This window comes from Lampetra planeri, chromosome 9, assembly GCF_965212315.1.
Source record: "Lampetra planeri chromosome 9, kcLamPlan1.2.h2, whole genome shotgun sequence".
Lineage (NCBI taxonomy): Eukaryota > Metazoa > Chordata > Hyperoartia > Petromyzontiformes > Petromyzontidae > Lampetra > Lampetra planeri.
In genome coordinates, this window is record NC_136115.1 from 15,024,002 (window position 1) to 15,049,302 (window position 25,301).

General features: G+C 50.7%; 1 protein-coding gene across 1 annotated transcript; it reads right to left on the minus strand.

Moving 5' to 3' along the window:
• LOC144720776 (nodal homolog) lies at positions 1-25,173 on the minus strand. The gene is made up of 4 exons (XM_078597803.1): positions 24,957-25,173; positions 17,934-18,797; positions 17,223-17,395; positions 1-195 (listed from the first exon to the last, which is right to left on the minus strand). Exons 1-4 carry the CDS (start codon positions 25,171-25,173, stop codon positions 43-45), a joined length of 1,407 nt encoding a protein of 468 aa, XP_078453929.1. The 3' UTR covers positions 1-42.
• Positions 25,174-25,301: the final 128 nt, after the last annotated feature.

A 25,301-nucleotide genomic window follows, 5' to 3' on the forward strand; every position in this document is an offset into this window, starting at 1 on the left:
GGTTCCCAAGCACGCGCACGCACACGGACGCATCCTCCGCCGTCAGTGGCACCCGCACTCCTCCACCACCATGTCGCGGTGGTGCATGACCCGCACGGTGTTCTCCTCGTGGTAGAGAATGCTCAGCGAGCTCAGGCGTGTGGGAATGCAGCACGGCGGTGGCACCTTGTCGGGCTTGAAGAACCTCAGCAAGCTCTACAACACAAGAGCAACGTTGCGGACGCTTAGGGAGGGGGAAACTCGCAGTAATGGTCCGTCGCCGTGGCGGCCACCCCAAAGGTGGCACAGCTGTCGGCCGGACGCGACGTATTTCACGCGGCACATGGAAGTCAATCGCGAGGGCCTCGTTCCGGCGAGCGATTGGTGATGATTATTATCGTTGAATCTGACTATTAAAGCAAATGGAGTAACTAACGCCGAGCAGGTGGCTCCATGCAATAATGAAAAAAAACTCAACGTATTCGTCAATAACACTGCCTTAAACGTAAATATATATAATAGGTGACGTACAGGGAAATGGCACTTCTTCATAGCACATACATTCATAGCACAACTGCCAACACAGCATCACCAAATAATGAGTTACATTTCCATGCAAGAATGGGACTTTAGGCTTCGAAGATGAATATCTACAAAAAGCAACAAAGTGTGCCTACTTTATGTGCTAATGACAAGTGAAATATTTTATCTGGGCTCGTGAATTAGTCAACTGTACACAAGATCCATTGCACACATGTAAATCGTTCCGCTCACAAATACTGCGTTGCATTATTGCAGTATTGTGTTTGCCAAGCCGACGTTTTACCAGTGGCGCAGTGAGAAAAGCATTGCAACATCAGCCAAACGACCTGGGTTCAGCAATGGTGTTATGTGCAACCAGAAGTTAGTGCTGTCAGTGACGAGGGAACTAAATCCAGGTTGCCAGCTTTGTAGTGAAGTGAAACTATGGTTCTCCCCAATGCCAAAACATCCTAAAATAGGAACCTGGTGTGGTATGTAAGCCTCTGCACCGGGAAAGACAGAGGCATCAAGGCGCTGTGTTAGTCGCACTAAATAGATGTTTGTTAAAAGCACTTTCCCCAACATTTTGCACCGCTGTATTTGGGGATTTATGTACTGAAAATGTCAATAAGGTGTGTTTGTAATTGTCAACAACAAATGGGCAAATTTTGTACACATGTTGGATGTGTCTTTGCAGTCCATCGTAAATTCTCATGATAAATAACAACTCTCCATGTAGGAGGTTCTATAGAGGGAGTACGGAATGACTACATAATCTTGCCTTGCTCTTCTAACCCAGGGGGGGAAGCTTAAAGTCGACAACTATACATATAATATAAATACAGCTGGTATAGATATTCAAAATACATAACAACCGTCATTCATCACAGAGTGGAGGTGACGTCACCACCCTGCTTGTGCACCTTGGGGTCACGTGCAGTGTTCAGAATCGGAAGGCTCATCGGCAGGAGATTACGGGACAGACCCAGATGCCATGGGTTCACAGGACTGAGATAACTGACACCTGTGCTGGAGAGTGCTTAATACGCTGTTGTGTAAAGTCCACGGGAGTACGTGTTCGTACGGCCCGTGTGGACCTGCCAAGCGCTGGGGCTGCATGCAATCTCGCGGTGAGTGCGGCTGGAGCCCGATAAAGACCCTACTCTGCACGTGCTTCGGGCTCTGTGCACCCAGAAGGCCGACACATGTGTAATGCGGGCGTAAACGACCTCCCGGAAGTGACGTCATGGGGGGAGGAGTTACGTCACGTGGGGGAGAGGGTAAGGGTCTATAAGGGGGGTAACCGGAAGCAGTCGGGAGTGATCGGGGACTGGGAAAGTGAGAGGCCACGCAGGGCGAAGGGTGAGGAGAGAGTGGCGAGGTCGCCACACACCCGCAGCACGAGGATCGGCACCGTCGGCCAACGGTGACCGACCCCGGGGCAGCAGGAGCAGCGAGGAGGCTACAGAGAGCAGCGGGTCTGCAAGGGAGGAGTCGGGCAGCAGGGGTCTGCACGACGTGACAGCAGCGGGTCTGCTAGGAGGGAGTTGGGCTACGTGAGCGACAGCAGCCTGGGCTGCAGAGCAGAGAGTATATAGGGGAGTACCGTGAGGGAAAAGAGATCGAACCCAAATAAAGGACACAGGACAGAGAGAAGCGTCCGAGTCTTTTATTACACATGGACTCCTCGGAATGCAACCAACGGCACGGCGCTGGCACCACTTGTGTGTGCAAGCATGCTAACTCTAGCCTCCTCCGCTCGACGATCCCACCTTCAGGGGGCAGCCTTGATTCAAAGGTCTTGCTTGGTTCAAAGGCATTTGATCAAAGTTCTTGATCAAATGCATTAATCAAAGGTCTCGATCAAAGTATTCCAATCATACATACCAGCAACAACAACGCCAACATCAGCAGCAACAGCAGAGGAAGAAACGACAGCAGCAACTGAAACAACAGCAGCAACTGCAACAGCAACAACACCTTGTGCTGGCAACGCTGTGACTTATGCTTTCCGCTGCTGCTGCCCGGCTGCATGCGACCGGGCCCGGCTCTCGCGTGACTTCGGCTGAGCGAGCCGAGTCGTCTGGTCAAGCAAAGCTTCCCCTCTTCCCTGGACAATGTGGGGCCATACCAGGATCTTCTCTTGGCTTGGATCGACAAAACCAATTCTATTTTACCCAAACGTCGCCGATACCGCAGTGAGAACTCCCCAGTAGACTCGTCTGAGTATCCAACGTGCAGAAGGGAGTGCTCACTCGCCGACTTTCCGGTTCAAACTGCTCGAATTCCACACCGCGCTGTGCTACGATCTGCTGTGGAAATGCTGACCCCCTACCCGACCTCGTTCATCGCTTGTTGCAGTGCCTTGCGCATGGTTGTGTTGCAGATCTGGTCAGTTCTTCTTCCGCCCCGCATCCCACATGATCGTGGAAGAGCGCCTTCATCACCACACTGCTGCTGATGTCAGGTATCGGAGCCAAATCCCAGACAAGCGTTCTTCAACTTTGGATTTTTCAGCGCACGCTCCATAGTCACGAGACGGCGCTGATCCACGATTTGATCGATGATTGTGGACTTGACATATTGGCCATTTCCGAAACCTGGGTATATGACGACTAGTCGGATGTAATTAAGCGTGAGGCTGCACCTAACAGACACGCTATTGTACATCAGCACTGTCGCAGAAAGCCTGGCACAGGCAGCCCGCACGACGGTGGGGTCGCATTGATTCACCATGAAGACATTGCATCAAAGTCATTAGTGACTCATTAACAAACACATTTTTCAAGCTGCTGCTTCAGAAAATAACGAACAGCATGTGGGGGCTTGTGATTGCTGTCATCTATCGATGGCTGTCTTCACCACTGTCGGAATTATCTTCCGAGTTTTCTGGTCTTCTAAACTGTGGGTCACTTGGCTCTAGCTACATCATCTGTGGTGACCTGAACTGTCTCGAAACCGACCAGTTCTTGTGGTAAAATCAACAGCAATCTCGCCTTAATTATCGACAGTCACAGTTTAACCCGGCACGTCAGCGGTGCAACATGTCGCTCGGGAAATATTCCGGATCACATTTTCACATCCGCCGGTGCCGTAACTGTGATCGACGTTTTCGAATACGTGGGTATTTCAGATCACAGTCTCGTGATGTGCAAAGTGGCATGACCGATTATTCGCCTACCCGTCACAATGACATCATACAGTACCGAGGCTGGAAACGACTGAGCTACGATGCTTTCCGTCAGAAGATCTGGTCATTATCGGTGCTTCTAAATCCTGCATCGACGGTTGATTAATTTGCAGCTCAATTTGAAAATTACATCACTGCTGTTCTTGATGAACTAGGTCTCTGCACAGTACTTGTGAGATTCTTCGCCAATAAAATTGTGACTATCAAGTCAGCAGTTTATAACTTGAAGGCAACGCATGCTCCCGGTCTGTCAACTGAGTTTGATCAACTTGGAACTTATGTTCCAGGTTTATCACCAACGTCGGTGGCAGATGTAACGATGATTGCACGTCGCTCGCACTGCTGATTGTCCACCTGGCAAATGTTTTGTTCAGCGAGGGGCTGTTTCCCAGACCAGTTCAAAATGGCACAGGTAACACCGCTCCTGAAAAAAGTTGGCTTAATCAATAGTGACCCCGCAAACTATCGCCCAATCTCAAACCTGAGTACGATTTAAAAGGTTATAGAGCACCTTTGTCTGAAGCGGTTACTTCCACATGTCACTGCGATGGGCAGATTTAACCCATTGTGGTCGGCATACCGGTAATTTACAAAAGAGGATTGATGTCTAAGTACCAGAATAAGCGGAACTCACCTGTGGCGTCTTCTGACAACGATGAAGATGAGACTCAGGACCTCCTAACAGCCCCGGGAACCAAGGTCCCGGTTATTGAAGCCGCGGTGGGAGAGTTGGCTGCGCCAGAGATGGTGGGACCAGCAGCAACCTCTCTGAAGCAGCAGCCCAAAAAGGGCTGGCACATGGTGGCGGAGAAACTTGAGCTGCTGCGGGCAGTGGTCTCGCAGTTGACGGCGCTCATTACGGCAACTACGATGGCGGGGCGGACTGCACAGACCTCGCCGGAGAGGAGCGACCAGGCGCCGGGGTTCGGTGTTCTGGCAAAAATGTCCGCTGGCACGACGGCCGCCATTACATGTGGCGCGCAGAACACGAGGCCAGAGGCCGCCATTACGCGTGGCGCAGGAGAGGTGCGGCCGATAGCCGCCATTTTACGAGCCGGGCATGATTCGCCGGAAGCAATGCCCGCCGCTGGAAACGGGGAAAGAAGAACCGAACGAACTCGCCGATACCTCCTCTTAGAGAATTTGTCGCAACAGGGGGCGATTGGAGTGCCTTCACCTGGCGGTTTGAAGCAGCCTTCCGGTCGGTGAATTGGACTGAGGAGGAGGCGCTGAAAGCTATGCTGATGGCTTTGGACGACGACGCTCTTGCTGTCTTTAGGGCCATACCGGCTGCAAAGAAGACTACACTTCAGGGTGCTTATGCTGAAATGGTGGAGGTGTACGAACCGCCTTCTGACTCACGCAAGAAGTTTCTGCAGTGTAGGCGAGGGGAGGGCAAGATGCCTCTCGCCTACCACAGCGCGTTGTTAGCGCTGGGAGAAGTGGCGTACCCCGCGATGGACCCGAAAGCCCTCGACTCACTTGTCATATAAATAATGTTGGGGCTCGCATGAGAAATGAGAGTTGTCTTCCCGGTGAATGACGAAGACGAACAGACATCCCGATGAGCCGCCAGATGCCTTTCTCAAATGGCGGCACGGACTGGAGACCCCAACCGGGATTGTGTGCCGGATGGGTGGTCACCACAGAATGCTGTGATGCAGCCGGCCATGGTCCTGCCGTCGGATGAGGATGTCGCAGCTGCGGTCCCAGTGTGGAGTCGGAGTCGTGGAGATGCCACGCGGCGTTAGAGGAGCTGGAGACCGCATGAGGAAGAGGATCGGATGCTGTGGAGGCCCTCGCTTACCTGCTTTCGCTGCGGCCAGCCGGGGCATTTTTCGCGCGGGTGTCAGAACCTTCCTCGAGCCCTGACGATGACTCTGGTGCCCCCGGCTCTGGCGATGGCTGCATCTCAACCCCAAAAGGCGAGTCGCGACACATCAGACACCCGGCCCATATTGCAATCACAGACATCTAGGGGTTCGAGGGTCATCTCCACCTAGCATCGCACACACATTAACGCCGGGTGGCAGAATTTTGTTATACAGGGCTGGCCTAGCTCAAGCACACAGTGGAGGAAACTGGCGTGGCAAGTGATTGCGGCTGCTGCGGGTTCCTTGGTGGTGTTGGGTTCTACTCAGGGAATTTAGGTTCAAATTGGCGAAATCGCTGTTGCTTGGCCTGTGCTGATCTCGAAGACGCTGACGATGCCCTGCCTTTTGGGCACTGACTTTTTAAGTAAGATGCCCGTTAAGATCCTGGTCGATCAAGGCTGTTTGGAGATGCATTGTCCCGCTTGCCTCAAGGGGCGAGCTGTGCATGTTTGTCCGGTGCGGGCCATTGTAAACCTCCGGCGGCGGGATCTACTGCCATAATGACAGCGCTTGCGGGGGGAGAGCTTGGCGAGGTGGTCGCGCCGGGTGACAGTGTTTTGCACCTTACGCGCTGAGTGGAGGCGGTTGCAAATGGAAGATGTGTCCCTCATGGCCTTACGACATCGAGCTGAGTTGAGCCACAAGGTGTCTGCTCTCACCGATGGGCCGCGACCGGTCCTTCAGGAGGGCCTGTTGATATTAAGGGAGGATGTGTTGCACCGTTGTCGTGTGGTAGTCCCCACCGCACTTCGAGGGAATTTGACTCGGGTGGTGCACAAAGACAAACTGTTGCATCTCGGGGTATGGAAGACGTTGCTAACGTTGCAACGTGATTATTATTGGCAGGGGATGTCGAGCAACGTGTACCACTTGGTTCAAGGTCGCATGGAGTACGCACGTAGGAAACCACCACTGAGGAAGTCCCAGCCTCCGCTGCAGTCCATTTCAGTTTCGCGGATTAACGAGTTGGTCGCGCTCGATATGCTTGGGCCCTTTCCGGCCACACAGAGGGGGAATAAGTTTATCTTAGTGGGTGTTGAATATTTTTCATGATGGCCTATAGCTTGGCCGCTGCCCGACCAGTCGGCAGCTTCGATTGCTGAGGCATTTTTGCACGGATATGTTATGGACAAAGGGGCCCCTGATCAAGGGCAGAATTTCTCTTTGAAGCTACTGCGTAAAGTTTGTCATGCGCTGCGCACTAGGACGATTAGAATGTACCCAGATGGATGGGATGGTGGAACGGCTACATAGAACCCTGACGTCCATGCTCTATCAGGCGGTTAACACGGCTCAGACTGATTGGGATTTGCATGTTCCGGGCGTGTTGGCCGCGTATAGGATGGCCCCCCACGCTTCCACGGGATTTTCGCCGTTCTTTCTCATGTATGGGAGGGAGAATGAACCTTTTATGGAGGTTCAATTAGGGTTGTCAAAAGAAAAAGGAAGCTCAAAATTGCCTACACCCTTGCAAATTACGCTTGAATGCGTTTCGGCAACCTGGGAAGCAGCCAAAGTAAACACCACCAAAGCACAGGCGGCTAATGAACAGAATGCGAGGAAGCGTGACCACGTACTGCATTGGTCCATAGGTGACAAGACGTGGTTGCATTTCCTGCAAGTGCCAGTGTGTACGTCCCCTAAGTTACATTGGCCACGGCATTGCCCCATGGACGTGGTCGAGGTCAGGCGGCTGCAGTGCATACGTGTACAGGTAGGCCGTCACTCTTGGTTTGTTCAACCATCGCGATTGAAGCCATTTGTTCCTCCTTGAGCTGACGCCTCATCTCCAAACTGTGTACGGCCAGTGTCTGTTGTGTCCGACGAGCCGGGGAAAATGCTTACGGAGTGCGTGCATCAGAAGGATTGTATTGTGCCGCTCACAGCTTCCGAGCCCTTGAAGGTTGACGGATCTCGAAGTCTCGCCGAACGCGACGAGTCGCCTGCAGCAGCAAGGGCCACAGCACCTGTGAAGCCAGATATGGAACTGACTTCTCCGGGTCTCCCGGTGGAGCCCACATCCCCTGCGCAGAAGGTGAAGATTGTTCCCGCGGACGGGCCAGCATCGAGAACTGGGTCTAAATGTTATAGATTCCGATAATAGGAATGTCCCTGTGTGTGTGTGTAGGAGGGGGTTGGGATCGATTTCGCGTGTCTTGTGGAGATTTTTTTCCTCTCCTCTCTTGTCTTCCCGCTCGCCCTCCTTCGCTTCTTCCCTTACCTTCTTGGCTTGCTGGTCAGAGTTTTTTTAATTGGGGTTTGTTCTGCCTTATTAAAAACTAAGACAAGATTGTTGTTGTTTATTCGTTTTATTGCGGACCTTATCTGCCTTACCTGGAAAATTGTTGTTAATATTAGCTGGGACGGCTATCTTATATAGGGGGGGAGGGGGCTGATGTAATGACAGGGTGACACCTGCTGGCCTGGAAGGGTAATCATGGGTATGGGCAAGGTTATGTAACAACTAATCAGAAGGGGGGCATATCTGGGTTAAAGGTAAAATGTGGGATTAGTCGGGAAGCTCCGGGAACCTGCTTGAAGGTTCTGAAAGGGGCGTGGCAAGAGGTGGACCCCAGCCGCGCCTGGAGGGATATAAGGGGGAGCAGACCCAAGGTTCGGGGTTGTTACTGTGGGGTTCCGGGTCCTGACTGCGTCGCTGCTCACCGTCATCTCTCTCTGTCGTCCGGCCACATGTAAGATCTTAAGATCTTCTGCACGGCTCCCAGCGCCGTCATCGTCACACTAGTCAGCCAGCTATGTGGTTGAATGTAGGCAATGGGACTGTGAAGGAGGTCGGCTGTGTGTAGCTAAGTAGAGACGTAAATATATATTACCCAGTGTTGTGCCCAGTGTGAGAAATAAATAAGAAGAAGCCCTCTACACGTCGTGTCTCGAAAGTCGCTCATTACACATGCATACATTGTCATCTGGGACGAATGGGGTGTCCATGCGACTCTCATCACCAGACACATGGTGGATGCGGCGAGTCGTGGGCAACACATCAGATGGCAGGATTCCAAGCTCGCCAGCTTGAGCTGACAATGCACTGCTCTTTCAGCAGCTGCTGTTTTGTAATAAACTGCCAAAACGTCTGAAGATATCGATGCTTAGAGGGATCGGAAGACATAATCATGCCCCAAGTCGCACTTCGCTGCAGTTCAACCACATGACTCTTTAGAGACCGCGGTATATCCGGCCCGAAGACAAAGTGGGAAGGCAGGTTGACCAAGGACAATCATCCTCACCAGCAAGCGTCACGACCCAGTGCACCCAGAAGCAATGGCATGGCACACGCCACGGCTGGAGATGCGAGGAAGCAAATCCATCTTCAATCAACCAATCGGAGATTTATAGCGCGCCATACATACGGGTGCGAGAAAGCAGTTCAACAAACAGTACTTACATGTTCATCAAAAAGGCTGAGACAGAAGCGAGGATTACACTGAGAAAATTAAACTAAACGTGAGGAGCAGAAGAGAAAACAAATGTTTTTAGTCTGCTCTTGAAAGCACCGACTGTCACGGCTGACCAGACTTTAGTCGGCAGACTGTTCCAGATGACCAAACAGCAGCTTTGACAGTATTGTGGACAGATCCTTCGCCTCTCCATTATTTCTTGGGGGGTCGCTCGTCCACTACAACAGACGCCTGGGTGCAAAAAGAGTTGTGGAATCTGGCTGTCGCCTGTCATTCAGGCCTTAGCCACCTCTTTCAGCAGTTTCCGCCCATCTCTTCCAGCAAATACCAGGGTGGAGCACTCGCCCACAAAAAGACAAGCGGGTCCTACAATACCAGGGTTCAGATTCATTCAAGGTGAACAATGGGCATGCATCCAATAAACCTAAAGGACGCCTTCCTACAGGCGCGGTCACATACTCGTATCTGGACGACCTGCTCATTCCTGCGTCGTTCAAGATGGGACGATGGGAGAGCAAGCACCATTTTGGCCATGCTCGGCAATCTCGATGGGAGGAAGAAACTCCACCAGGGGCATGCTCCAGACCATGCAGCGCCTGCTGCACGTGGGCACGGACATCTAGACAGACAGCTTGCTGTGCCTAGCCCAGGGGTCGGAAAATCTGCGGCTTTAAGCGACTGTTTTGTGACGTGTATTTATTAAGGACCACCATCTCGTATTCACCACATGCATGGCGGCTCTTGAAATATCGAGGGTTTTTTTTACCGAATTCGAAAAAAATGTCTCTTCTTGTTATTGCAGTTGCCAAGCCCCCGACTTAGCAAAACATTAACGGCCCTGCGACTGAAAGGCAAAATGCTCGCAAGAATACTTTCTGTGCCGTGGGAACAGCAGAGGTCAGGGACATCCTCATCCTTCTGAACCATATGGCTTGCACTATACATAGAGCTGCAATATATAGAGAGAGCTTATATAGATTTGCAATATACATAGAGCTGGTAGAGTTATGGAATATATATAGAGCTGGCATAGTCGAAAATGGGCAGTACTGCATTTATGTATTTTCTAAATTTTAACTATTATGTACGTGAAATCGATGTTTCCTCAGCCACACACTGTATATACCTCCTAAAATACACTTACTGGTACACAAACTTTCAACAAAGCATTTCCATACCACAATTCTTGGTGCACAAACACAAAAAATTAGGTCATTCATTATTCCAACTGCCTTATCACCTAATACATACAACACAGAGACAGTTTGTGACATCTTTCCTCAAAGCAGATCACCCTTTTCATAGCAGTGCTTAGTATTGAATTTGGTGATGCTTTTTCTATTTAATTCAAAAAAAATATCTGAAATTAACCATTGTCTTACTTGGTACAGGAGAACTATTCTTATCCGTTAACCTATTACCCACAACTCTCCTTACCCGAGGGAGCTTTAGCATCCACGGATATTCTATTATCTGCGACCCTATGATTTCAATTGTCTATGATTATCCACGATATTACCCTAAATGTTTACATTTGTCGTTTATCCACAAATGTTTCAATATTGGGTGCTGCAAGTTTCTTTGTTGAGGGAATTTAATAGACATTTATTATAGCGTGCATTCGAGGCAGATTCAATCTCATCAGACACACGTGAAGACACACGGGAGACACGCGAAGAGACGCGATGATATAGAAACGCAAGAGATGAAGACAGAGACAGGGAAACACGAATTTTCGTCCGTACGTGGGCCTGGTCAAGACAAGCCACTTCAAGGGGTGATGGACGGTGGTCAATAAAAAAAATGGCGTGGCAGCCAAAGATCGCAATGCATCAGGGAGGATGTCCACCAAGGGAATGGATCGATGAAATCGGTGGATGGGTTGCTGCATCACAGGTTCGAGAAAGGTGGCAGCAACTTGGAGAGCCCTCCATCCAGCAGTGGATCTACCATGGGGTTTCGCTCACCGCACTATAAACCCACTCACGTGCAGCACCAGCGGTGGTGATTATCTGAACCGGTTCTGGGCCTCACCTAGGTTGACTTTACCTAGGTTAGCCTTAAATGAGTACCTGGTAGGGAGTGCAAACATCAACAATGGGGAGACAAGGACGGCCGGTCATGGTGGTGGCCACACCACCCCCTCGTGCGCTGTGTCGGCCTTTGTAGGTAAATAAACAAATATACTCCTCCTTCACATGTCTGTCCCTCCATATACAAAGTAAAGTTATTACATTCCATTAGTGGCGCTGGCTTGGAGCACTTGGTCCAACAGTCTGTTTAAGGCTATCTTTGTCTTTGTGAGTGCGTTAATGATTGTATATGTTGCATTAATTAGCGCGTGAATGAGTGTATCTGCATTAGTCCACTTGTCTGTTTTCAAGTGATTGCCCCCCCCCCACACTCATCCACGCACACGCACAAACAAAATAAAAGGTCCCCCTATAGCCGTAACAGACTATTGGGGCAAGTGCTGTTAGCGAGCACCTATGAAGGCCAGCACGGCACATGAGGGGGTAGGTGGCCAACACCATGCCCGGCCACTTTTGTCTCTCTAGTGGTGATGTTTACACACCGCACCAGGTACTCATTTGAGGCTGAGTCGACCTAGGGGAGGCCCAGGACCAGTTCAGATAATCGTCACAGGTGTTGGCCGTGAGCGGGAATCAAAATCGGGTCACCGGGTTCGTAGCGCAGCGTGCTAACTGCTACACCACTGCTCCCCACACACGTACACACTCACACTCTCATGTAAAGATAAAGCTCCCTGGCATAGGATTTAAAATACTTTTGGGCACAAGTGCTGTTAGCAAGCACCTATGAAGGCCTGCACGGTACATGAGGGGTTGGTGGTCAACACCAAACTCGGCCACCTTTGTCTCCCCAGTGTTGTCTTACAGACTGCACCAAAGACTGATCTTGACGTGAACTTGGGTCAATGAGTTCGGAATTCAGTGCGCCAAGCACTGCATTACGACTCCCCACACACACAAAGACCAAGATCCCACATGCAGCCTTTAACAGACTGTTGGGGCAAATGCTGTCAGCCAGCCCCACTGATGGGATGAGTAAAAAAAAGTTGTTTTATTTATTTTTACGTTGAGGGACAGATATGTGAAGGCGGTGTATTTGTGTATCACCTATGAAGTCCGCAGCAGCGCACGATGGGGCTGGTGGGTCCAGCACCATGACGGGCATCCTGGTGTCTCCAGTGCTGATGTTTACACACTGCACCATGTACACCATTTAGGCTGAGCCGACCTAGGGGAGGGGTAGGACCAGTTCAGATAATAAATATGGTGTTATCCACGATTGGGAATCGAACTCGGGACCCCAGGTTGATGGAGCAGTGCTTAACACCGTGGTCAAGCCACGGATTAATGGAGTCCTCCCCCGTGCCAACGCCACCACCTCTGACAATCTTGGATGCGACAATCCGTCCAGCGCCTGCACATGAAAACCAAGGCCGTAGCCATTTGTCAACATTGGGGGGGACCAAATCTTCCAGGGGTCTGGGGGTCCCAACCCAGAAAAATATCTAAATTTGAAAACTCATTTCCTGCCTAAAAATATTAAAAAAATTCACTAACAAATGGGATGGACTTTTTATTTTATTTTTTACAATAATGTTGATTGCTCTGTTTTTACTTTTTTTACCATTTCTTGTTTCATTGTATGTAATGTTTGAGATTAGGGATTAATAAAGTACAACCATAATCATGTAAAGATACATCTATGGATTGATTTATATGAAGACAAGTCCAGATATTGTGCCAAGGTTTAGCAAATTGTTGTTTTTATTTACACAGCATAGCTATTATTATTACGTTTTTTATATACTTATAGCAATATATTGGGGGGAAATTTTGAGCATATTTGAATATTGGGGGGGATGTGGGGATGTGTCCCCCCCAATATATATAATAATAACGGCCTTAATTAAAAAATCTCAGGACTTCATCTCCTCACCGGATATTCCCTTGGGTGCGTTCCATTCTGTAGCAGCCACTCAATTATTTGTATCGCACATCATCCCAACTCGCCATGATGCGTCCTGCCCAAGCCCACTGATACCAAAAGTATGTCTCTGTGTCGTGGGTCTTTGTGCCTCTGTGTGTCTTTCAATCTCCGTTTCTGCGTCTCTCCTCGCATCTTTCAGATCGACTGAAAGGCACAGGGGCCTCAACCTCTGATTTCAATAGGCTCAAATAGGCTTTCAAGAAATGTTTAGGATCAGAGACTTTCAAATCAAATTACACTGAAAACTCAAACATGTCTTCAAAGCAGCTTTGATCCGAATATTTATTTCATCCTAGTCACGTGATATTCAAGTCAACGCCACATCACCAAATAATTGGCTTTATCTGGTGATGCTGTGGCTGCCGCCTTTTTCAGCGGTGCACAAACAATATATATTTTTATCCACGCATTTCGTCAAATAACACCGTGGCTAACACCGTGGCCTTAAAATGCAAAGTACATAAGAGGGGACATTTCTGGCAATGCCACTCCTTTGTTTGCACGTGATGAAGAAGGGCCATTCCCAAAAAACACCAACTATCACACATTTCCTTTGAAGGCCACAGTGTTATTGATTAATGTGTTGAGTGGTTGTGTTACGTGTCCAAAAGGAATTTGAGCGATTGGCAATCGTTGTCCTCTCTGTTTCGGAATCATGGCTGCATGTCCTTTGTCTGCATGCAGAATAACCACATTATTTTCCTGCCTCAGCCCTTTCATTGCCACTGCCCGATATTCTAAATGCGAGTCAGAATCAGAATATCCATTCATACTGAAGGAATCCGATGCTCTATTAAGCTCTTTTTCCGCCCCAGTTGGGGCGGATCAGAACTTTACAACAACAAACAATACAAACACAATAGGAGTGCAAAGTATAGGAAAGGTAAGAAAATCACCCAAAAAAGGTTCAAATTAAACGATTGTATTTTACCAGGTAAAGCCCACTGAGCTATTCACTTCTTTTTCAGAAGCGACCTGGCCACAAATGATAGCACAACAAATTGCCTTATCATGTGGACATTTATAGCATAAAAAATATTCTAAATAATATAGACGCATGTTTCTAAATGTGGAGGAACTAGCTCACCTGCTGAACAAACACCACATACAGGCAGAACACCACCAGCCGGTCAAGACCCCTAGGTCAGACCTAATGAGGGTAAAGTCCATCGAGATGAGCGGAGCAGGGTGGTTGATGGCGTACATCGCACAGACTGCAAGTCGCTACATTGGATAAACAGGGAGACGACTGGAGGACAAAATCGATGTATTGAGAGGGGACTTTGAAAAGTCAGCAGTTTATCACCGTGTGTTCAATCAAGAACACAACTCTCGCAACAAAGGTATCTGTGTAAATGATGGTAACCCCCACGCATAGGCAAGAGGAGGCTTCTAGAGGTATGCTGGCCTATCAGTCAGCTTCGTGTAGACCAAGCGAAGCATGTGACTCGCATCCCACCCCAAGGAAGGTGCCGTAGCCCAGTGTGCTATGACTCCACTCGAAGATTGATAGGGCTTGTCATGGACAGAAGCTTAACCTTCAAGCCCAACATAAAACAGATCTATGAACGATCTTGGGCAACTCAGCTGATGTGCTGCGAACTGCCGCCCTTTCGATGATCTGCTCAGTGGCAGAATCACTGCGCCCCAGCCTGGTCCAGGAACTCGTACAAAAAAACTGCCAGATTCACAACTAAATAACGTGATTCGCATCGCAACCGGAATACTGAAACCAACACTGATCATCTGCCTCGCTGTTCTGACGACTATGCTGCAACCAAATGTCCGCAGAAATATGCAAACTGCAATGAAGTTTACACTTTTTCTTGCCAACGACATCCACCTACCCATCAAACAAGACCTGAACAGTGTAGCTCACTGCCGACTCAGGTCCCGATCCCCCCTCCGGGATCGTTATGTCGCCATCCTAGAATCTCACCCAGATCCGGAAGAACGCTGGCAAACAGAGTGGAACAACGAGGAGGTTCAGAATAAACATCTCATTGGAGACCCAAACATCATGCCTCCTGGCACTGAAATTCCTCAAAGACACGGGTGGCGTAAGCATCAACTGCATCATTACATCAACAGGCTGATGTGCACATATCCTTCCTAAATGTAAAATGAATGTCAAGCCACGCAACCCAAACGATGGACAGTTTAGTCAGCCACTGTAGACTGCACTCCTTAAACATAGAAATAGCAAAACTGCACGAATCCCCTCCTGATGCCATCTCGTGGCTATTAAACCTCAACATTGCCATTTAGCTCCTGCACATATTGCCATAACTAAGACTATTAATAGCACATTACACCCACATAAGTCAAGACATTATGTAAGCTTCTCGGGCTGGAGTACCGAATGGCTGTATAAATTGTGTAGGCCAAAATTTGTCCCATTTCTGATTCCCTAAAGTATTTATGAAAGGGGATTGCATAAATGTATCTCAGAAAGTAAAAGCAGTCAGGGCCATGCTTTATTCCGCCATTACTCATGCCCATACACCCATGCTCTCATAAACACAAACAACAAACAACAGCCGCCATTCACCACTAAGTGATGTTGACGTTACCACGGTGCATGTACCAGGCTAGGTGCATTTTTAGGTCACATGCAGTGTTGAAGGCTCACTGACAGCAGGTCACGGGACAGACTCCAGTGTTATGTGTTAACTGACTGAGATGATTGGCAAATACACCACCTGTGCCCACTTGCTGCGCTTTAGCCACCTGGTGCTCCGTTCATTGTTGTGAGCATCACTCCTCTGCCCTCCGTTGTCGTTGGAGGGCGACTGGCTGCAACTGCCCAGTAGCGTCCTTCACGAGGCTCCTCCACAGAGGAGGATCTATACACCGCTGATACCAGTCTTTGACAAATCCACTCAGCTCAACATCCTCTTGTGACACATTCGCCCATATCCTCTCTAACCCGTGTTGCACCCGTTTAGTCACCTCTATCTAGCCAAACAAAATCTGCCTGGGTACGCGGGGCTGGACATGCGGGCTACATACCTATGCCAATGTAGACTCGCTTGCCGGAGGAGCTCGCTGATATGTCTAGGTATTTCAAGGTTCTGTGAAACTCTCCCAAAATTTAGCCTGGTTGAACCCAGGATGAATCAAGTGAGGCTAGCCTGCATGTTTTGAACCTGTGCAGATGTTCCTTTGATCGAATCCAAGTTTTTCAAGCATAGAAAAAGGAGGGCATATTTGTGGCCAAGAAGACCAGAATATTCGTATGGAGCATCAGGCCGGGCAGTTTCAACTGATTCGAAGTGAGACATATGCTCCTCCACTCTCTCCACAATTGACCCATCATCAATGGGAAGTGGAGGGGGTGGAGTGTTTGTTGACACAAAATACCCATCCAGGTGCCACCTCTTAGTGACATTCTCAAGGTTCAACAGCTGAGTCTCCAACTCCTTCTTGAGAGTGGGCAGCAATTACCAGATCATTAGCATACATAACACCCATGTATTCGTACCAGATGTAAATTCATCTGGTACAGCCATGGGAAGCTTCTCGAACTACATAGTCAAAAAATATGTTAAATAATACAGGAGCCAGAGGACATCTTTGTTACAAATTTACACCGGCCTGCCCACCGTCGTGAAAGTCTTTAATGATCATAAGCATGCAGGTCATATTCTTGGTATCATAAGCCTTGACCAGGTCCATAAAGCAGATACGCAAGTGCGGAGATGTAATTCCTGTTGAAACTCCTTCCAAACTATGTCGTCGGTGCAGGACCGCCCCATTTTGAAATCACATTGGGGCTCTGCAAGCCTTTCCAGAGCATGCCTGGTAAATCTTGAATACTCAATCCATAGTTATCTGCCATTGTTGCACCCACAGATAGGAGTACAATCACAGACAACCCCTGGGGACTATAGCATCTGCGATATGGTCCTCTAAATTACTGCGGATGAGAGGAGTTCTCCTGTCTGTTACAAAATAATCAGACAATGTGCCTCCTTCATATTTGTCCCTCCACATAAAAGTATTCGCATAAAATATATTATGGTGATGCGCACCATTGATTACTCGACATGTAACCCAATGTCTGCTTCACCCCTGCAACTCATGACAATGGTGGCTGTGATTGGGCCCGAGTGAGGCTCACCGCGCGAGTCTCGATGGTACGTGTATGCATATTGAACTTCTTTAGCACCGGACATAGCCAACTGTGGAGGAGCGGAATGGTGATTGTGATGGGCTCACCTGCATGTACGCATGGTTGGTGGGCTGGAAGCGCTCACCCACAGGGGATGGACACGGGCCCTCGCAGCGGTACGCATTGAATCTCTTCGGCTGAATCACCCAGGCATCCCAGCCGATCTGCTCAAAGCTCATGTAGAAGTCCACCCGGTGGCACCACGGCTCGCCTGCTACCGCTGCGGTGGAGAAAGGGAATGCGTCAACACTGCTACATTCTTCGCTGTGTCATGGCCCTGTGAATTATTTCAGGTCCAGCTGAAATCAAGCACTGGGTTCACGGAAGAGTTGACAGAACTGTTTCTGAAATACTATTTTTTTTATATACATACTGTAAAGAAATGTTTTCCAGAGCCACACTGACCAATGACGAAAAGGGCAGCAGTATACTGAAGCGTGATTTCTTTAAACATCCTTCATAGTCGTAAAAGGGAAATAAACAGAACATACTCTGAAGGGCCATGGCCCAACACATCAGCCTCGACTATTACATGTTTTTGTTACCATCATCCTCCACGGTCCATCCACCGCTGGATGAAGGTTTCCCTGCACAGACTGGAGTAGGTGGCACGTGACCATTAGCCACAGCGAAAGGTTTGGTGAATGTGGTGTGCCGGGTAGAGTAACATTTGGTCCTGTCTCCCCGTCAAGCCCATGTATACAACGACCTCCATCGGTAGGCCGCACACAATGCGTGCCACCACCCAAGACACGTACCTCTGCCCTGCTGGCCCCCGTGCCCTCCCCGCAGTCCGTCCTTGCGCCCGTGCACCGCCGCATTTGCCCCTCCTCCGTGGCCGTTGCGCTTGTGCCGCCGGCTGCTCGATGGCGCCTCGTCGGCGAGGGGACTCCCGCCCCGAGCCGGCGAGCGCCACTCGTCCGAGAAGAGCGGCGTGTGCGGCGTGTGCCCCAAGGTGTGGTGCAGTAGCGAGACGCTGCCGCGGCCGCCCTCCGCCTCGTCGAGCCGGGAGAACACCACCATGGTGGCTGGCTCCTCTGCCTGCCTCGACATCCACCTCCTGTGCGGGCGCGCCCCGGCATCCGTGAAGTTGTTGCGCGCTCTAGCCGGCTGTAGCGGGCTCCGAACGGCATCGACTCCACCACCGGCGGCTTCGAGTCCCCTGTGGCCATCGGTGGTGAGAGAAATTCGCTCGGTATCTCCCGGCTCCTCGCCGTTCCTCGCATGTCCCCCCGCCCAATCGCGGCTGGCCGGGACGGCGAGCAGCAGGTACCTTCTGAGGATGGCCGTCAGGTGCCGGTGGTGAAGCCACTTCCTCAGGTCCTCCGTGAAATCGACGATCCTCCACGCGGACGCGGCGGCCACACCGCCACCGCCGCCGCCACCACAGTGGAACTTGGGGGTGGTGAAGGATCCGACGAGCTGATCCGCAGGCTCCTCGCCGAACACGGGCGGCGAGGTGTGGTAGATCTCCACTGAGCAGGTGGGCCCGCGCCTGGTCGACTCGTCCTGCGCCCGCGGCGGCGGCCGAAAGCGGATCTCGGCGAACTGGAGTGTCTCGTCACCCGGCACGGAGGAGAGGTCAAAGTTGAGACGCCACCCGCGCGATGTCTCCTGTCGTCCTGGCCGGGGTGGAGACACGCAGGACCGGGGACGGGCCAAGTGGACAGGAGACGTACGCACATGCATCGACAAGTTCCCCGAGTAACGATCAAGCAGCCCATGGGGCTGGTGAGAGAGCGATGACATCGCCATAATATCAACGACGCAACTCAACACAGCACCGTAAATACATTGCTAAAACTCTCCTGGATTACACAATGCAATCATCAGCGTCGTTGTGAAGAATATTACTCCCAACGTAAATTAGGGGGAAATGTCTCTTTAATATATCTCTCCGCATAAAGAATACGTGTTTGTTTTACAACCCTTTAATAAATCACATTGTATCATTATACTCCCAACACAATAATGCATCCATAGATCCTATACTGTATTAAATAAATACCTTGAATCACAGACGCATTAGCATTCTATCGCAATGCACGTGCATAAATTGTTCATAAAGTTCATGAGCAAGACAAGAGGACAGCGCACGGCTTCTCTCGCGACGCTCCCAAGGGCCTCGCCCGTTGTGGAGATGGAGCAGTGACGTCAGCTCATACGCTAGCCTTCATCCAGCACCGGATAGATCAAGTCTGACGACGACAATTGTATGCAAATGTCTATTCAAGGAAGCGCGCTGCACGCCTGGGGGGGCACCCCCTCGGCGAGTGCGCGTCGTGGATCCGTCACGTCGCTGCTTCTTCCCAGGCACGCACGACACGGGGCATGTGTGAGGTTACGGGGTGGGGGCGGTGGAAGGAAGGAAGGGGGAGGGGGGGTGGTGGTGAGTCGCGTCCAGGTGACAGCTCGTAGGTGTGCAGGGGCGTGAGGCACGCCGCCGCAGCAGCACAAAGGGGCCCTCGCGAGAGGAGCCACTCACACACACACGCGCGCACACACAAAATAATGAGGAGGAGAAAGGAGCCGCTGCCCAGGAAGGAGACGTCGCCGTCACGTCGTCACTGGACCCCCCTCGCCGACCGAGACAATGGCGAGGAAAAAAATGTCTCGGAACATCCCCACACGCGCGCGCGGCGCGCACCAATACACATCACCGCGACGCCTAAAGACCCGGGCGGAGATGGTTCCCCGCGCAACGGAGCCAGACGCAGGCGTTGGAAGCCGCCCTAATCTCTAGCCACCCCCACCACCAGCAGCCACGATTCCCCTACTAGTGGGAGGGGGTAAATGGGTAATAGGGGTGGATGGGTAGTAGGGGTGGATGGGTTGTAGGGGTGGGTGTGTAGTGGAGGTGGCTAGTGGGGGTGGAGGTGGGTAGTGGGTGGGTGTGTAGTGTGGGTGGGTGGAGGTGGGTAGTGGAGGTGGGTAGTGTGGGTGGAGGTGGGTAGTGTGGGTGGAGGTGGGTAGTGGGGGTGGAGGTGGATAGTGGGGGTGGGTAGTGGGTGGGTGGGTGCTGGGGGCTCTTTCGGCATCACGGCGTCCAGGCACAGGGGCGCTCCCTGCGAGTGGGCGCAGTGAACCAGCGCCTCCGTCTTTAGAAAAACTCCAACTGCTGGCTGGCTACTTGCTCAACCCCTTTGTCAGTCACGCTTGTGGGCCTCGAAAGAAAATCTGTAATAGGCGACGTTTCGGGAAAGTGGCCCCTGCAGTATGCACGTGTTTTTTACGGCAATGGCACACGTGCTTTGTGTGATGTATGCGGTGAACTTCTTTTGCGCCGTACGTAGCCAGCAGCGCTGAATCGGAGGTGCGAAATGCTCGCCATGAAGACGCGTTTGGAAGGATGGGCCATTGGTATCAAGCATGTACTATGATGAAGGGTCATTGCCCGATACGTCGCTTATTATAAATATGTGTTCTGATTTAAGGCAATTGAGGTTAACGAACGCTTTGCTGCTTGCACATTGGCCGCGTTGACTCTTTGATGACGTGCATTTCACAACTCTGTTTGAGGCCCGATGGTTCCTGCGCACCGCTGTGGCCGTGTTCGCTGTCGCCTTTAAACTCAGAGTGCTGTGATCGTCACTCTCTCTCACACATCTCGCGGAACACTCACATCTTAGATGGCGAGGGTTCGGCGGATGGAATGCCAGGGGTCGAGCGGCGGCATGCTGTTTCGCGCACCCCGACACTCGATTTCGCGGTGCCCGGCCACAGCTCACATCAAAGGCGCCCAGAGCGAGGTCAAAGGCGTCCAGAGCGAGGTCAGCTGACGCGGCTGAAGTCTGGCACAACAGTGGCCCACAAACTGACGACCCGTGCGAGGCCTGCATCCAGCAGTGGATTAGCCAGACGGTGGTGGAGAAACACCTGTGCTCGACCACCGTGTAGGCGAGGCTTGGTGGATCACGCAAACGTGAAACTCATCTGCCGTGTGCGTCGCGGAAGGAGCCATACGCTTGACTCGCCACGGGAAGCCAGTACAACCAACAACTAGACTAACACAGTACGCATGTTGAACTGTTTCCCTTACATTCGTATTGGATGGTCTTGCTCACTCGCGCGTCGTGGGCTTTCCTCCGGGTGCTCGGCTCTCCTCCTACCGCCCAATTGTCTGAACGCGTCTCCGAGCTTGGCTCATTGCGTGACTCACCGCCGCCTGGCTCCTCCAGAGTCTCTCTCTTGTCGGGAACGAGCGATTACTGTGTGGGCCGACGCTTTTCAAATTTAAATGTGTGTACGTTGAACATGTTTCGGAGGCGCGCGAGCAGAACAACAAACTAAACACAAGAAAGCAGTTCTCAAGAAGTTCGTTTTCGTTCTAGATTATTTAACAGTGCATCATAGCTCCAGTGGCTTCCTAACATCGGAGGCAAGAGCATTCCAGACGGCCGCAGGATCGCGTCGTCTGAGAGCGCCGCGCGATGCGGTGACCACCGCCTTTGTTCGATGGCTGAGCCAAAAGCCGCTGTCGCGAGCATGAACGAAGTTCGCGTGATGATGGTTTATGCTCCTTTACGAGATCAGCGAGGTATTGTGGTTCATTTCTGGCAATGATTATATCGACACGAAGCGCTGTAATTTTCGAGTATAACATGTTCAGAAGTGTATTATTATTCGAGTAAAAAAAACGTTGAGCTCCGGAGCTCTTTTATAACGGTGACTGCCAGAAGACAGACACGGCAGCGACAGTCACTGTGCGTTGAACTTCTTTCGTACCGTACGTTGCCAACCATGCTAATCGGAGGTGCGGGAGGAGGACAACACCGATTGATGATGGAAGGATGATCAGGATGGGACGGCACCGATGGTTAAAGAGTGATGTGTTGACTGCTGCTGCTGTGGTCGAGGTGGTGTTGTTGGTGAACAAATTAATTAATAATAATAATAATAAAAATGAAGTAATTCAAACAATATGATTTTTTTTAAAGTACCTACTTCACAATTGCATTGTGTAACTCGTGTGTCGGATTAATAATAAGCAATAGCTTATATACAAACCAATTTTGATGAACTATTAAAAGTCATCAACCGTTTTACTCGTTCTATTCAAATTTCACAAGTTACATACAAAAATAAGTTTCACAATCGTGAACACAACAACACCATCGTACTGAGGAGAGGGTGTTTTGGGATGGAGGAGTTGACGGGTGAGGAGATGAGGGAAGGCCACGTCCCGAACCGACGGACAACACAGCACTGTGACACAATGCACGTGTTGGTAGCATGGAGTGAAACGCGCACACGCTGATACACTGACTACGTGTGCACGTATACACAAGGCTTTTGTCACAGAGGTTATCATTAGTTTAACCGAACTTACTAGCCGGCTATCCGAGCTACTGTAGTGCTGTATTCAATGCTGATAAATACGCGTAGCTCAAACATTCGCTTTGGTTATTTAAAATTAGATTTTTTTTTCTCAAACTATTTTATATTTTAAGTTAAATGTTTATGTTTGACCGCAAAGGGCCCACGATTGAGTGTCCACTACCCCCGTTCAAAACGTCTTTCGCACCGTACGTGGCCGACCGCGCTCATCGGAGTGTGCGACGGACGGACACCAAACCGAAGGCAAGTATCAACCCCATCCATTCCTTGCGCTGCTCCCTTGCCCGTGTTGGCTACAGCATGGCGAGAAAGAACGTCAGCATACGACACGACGATATTCATCCATCGCTGCCATAGTCTGCGACCCCGACGGTCGACGGAGTGTCAGCTCAAGGAAATCAGCCACAGGCGTCGGTGCGAGAAGCAGCGAGCGCGCTGTGTTGCGTCATTCACTTATTGCACAATAACGCGAAGTCGCGTGCTAACGTACGGTGTGCACCAAAGACAAAGATCCCCCGTATAGCCTTAACAGACTGTAGGGGCAAGTGCTGTTAGCGAGCACATATAAAGGCCGGAACGGTACACGAGGGGGTGGGTGGCCAGCACCATAACCGACCGCCTTTGTCTCCCTAGTGGCGATGTTTACACACCGTACCGCGTGTTAACGTACGGTGTGCACCACACACACAACACACATGTCCGATAGTCATATGCAGCCGTCTGTAAGTAAGAGATCCCTACTGCTCTACACACATCCGCGCTATGTTCAAAGAGTGTTGGTGAGGAGATGTGGGGGGGGGTGAGTGGGTGGGTGGGTGGGTGGAGGGGGGGTCGAATCGAGGTGCTGTGCTCGCCAGTGCAGGGGAGGGAGCGGATGACACCTGCGGGCTCCCGTGCCGAACGTTCCGGTTCGGACATCAAAAGCACATCGCGCGCCCCCGAGTGCGTGCCGTGGCGCTCCGTGTGGGGTGCCACGCGCGTGCTATAGGGAAGCGACCCGTCGCGTTCAGGTCCGTGAGAGTGTTCAGATGAGCGAGAGTGTTCAGTCTTTATTTGGAGCTTTCGTGACTGCAGGAATTACTCTTTGCTTCTTTCGGTAAAGTCACGTATAAAGATAAAATATTATTTAATTCATTATTTTATCTTTATACGTGACTTTACCGAAAGAACCAAAGAGTGAGAGTGTTCAGGTTTGTGAGAGTGTTCAGGGAGAATGCGGATGCCCCCAATATCCTACTCGACGCCAGTAGCGCGCGTGAACAACATGCCATGTTGGGCTTTTGCACCTTTTTTTACAGGTGCAGCGGCTGAAATGACTTCCTAATATAATATACAGTAAATTGATAACGCCGCTGCTGGCGGAAGGGCCCATACGAACGAACTAGGGAGTACTGACAGTCGTTGTTTTCTTCACGCAGTGTGAGGTTTTGCCACCCGGGTGGCAGAGGTAGCAAGCACCCATAATTTACCCCACCACGCAACACTCCGACCAAAAGATTGTGCAATGACTAACCTAAATCATCTCCATGCTCAATAAATCACCGTATGTATGTGTGGTCACCCCCACTCTGAATGCCCCCCCCCCCCATCTTATCCCCTTGTGAAAACAGACGCTGCTCCGTTTAGCATCGTCGGTGGCCTCTTATAGCCTCTCCCTACCCTCATCGCTCCATGCTCGTTTCTCCTTCCATCTCTTTACCTCCTTTTCCCTTTCCCGTAACATTCTGTACCCCTCGGCTCTACACTCCCCTTTCCGCGGCGTGCCACGGGTAACAACGTTGCTGCCAGTCACGCCAACATTAAGTTGTTAAAAGAGCATTTAAGGTAAATCGATGGCGCAAGTGGGTGTGCTCCGGGCGATACAAGACAAAAATCACGTTCATGAATCCCGCTAGGCGTTTGAGTACGGACATCAAACGTAGTTCATGAAGGAAAACCCCCGAGATGAAGGCGATGAAAGACGCAACTTGCAGTGCTTTTTAAAAAGTAAACTTCAAACGAATGAAAATCCAGTACTTTCCGAAATTTCGATTCAGAAAACAAATATCTGTTATCAATTGCAAGAAACATTTACAAATAAATCACCCGGCAAAATGAGCTCATACGCAATTGCATTCCCTCCTAGGCCCTGGATATGACATTATCAATTACATAATAACCTCCAGCTTTAAATGTACCCTGCAAAACCCGGAATGTATTGAACACCGTCACCCACACCAATGCGACTGAGATCGCCAGTCTCAAACCCTGGACCACAACGCGACTTCACCCGCCGTTCTACCAATTGATTTCTCGATCTATGAGTGCCTATGCGAGGAGCGGTGGTGCCGTGCCAACGCAGTTTCACAAAACGTGTTTGCACCGACAGCCGAGCTTCGGTTGTGGAAATGCGCCGTTGTTTTCTGGTGGATGTGCGCCCTCGAATCGCCCGTGCAGCCACTTACCCTTCGCTGGAATGCTGCGGATTGTGTCCGAATTCCTGGGCAGCGCAGTCTCGGCAGGTGTCACCCCGAGACGCTTGTCCGACCTCAGCTTTCGGTAGAGCTCTAGCATGTATCCTGGGGGGCGCAGAGGGCTGTGGGGGTGCGCATGTCTCGGCGCCGTGCCCCCCACGTTCTCCATTTCCTTCAGCCTCACGCTCGGGTTAGCGAGCAGCCCCATTTGGACCCCCGACATTAACCCCTCGAATTCACCGGCATCCGATCGGCCGGCGATGCAGCACCACAGCAATGTGGCGAGCGAAATGATATGTATGGATTGATCATGAGGAAGCATTCTGTGGTGGGGGG

Excerpts from the sequence above, each read along its gene's own strand:
- LOC144720776 (XM_078597803.1), bottom strand. The coding sequence starts at position 25,173 with ATGGGGCTGCTCGCTAACCCGAGCGTGAGGCTGAAGGAAATGGAGAAC. Across the intron at positions 18,798-24,956 it reads CCGCAGCATTCCAGCGAAGG|GACGACAGGAGACATCGCGC; the intron begins GTAAGTGGCTGC and ends CACCCCGGCCAG. Across the intron at positions 196-17,222 it reads CCAACCATGCGTACATGCAG|AGCTTGCTGAGGTTCTTCAA; the intron begins GTGAGCCCATCA and ends CTTGTGTTGTAG.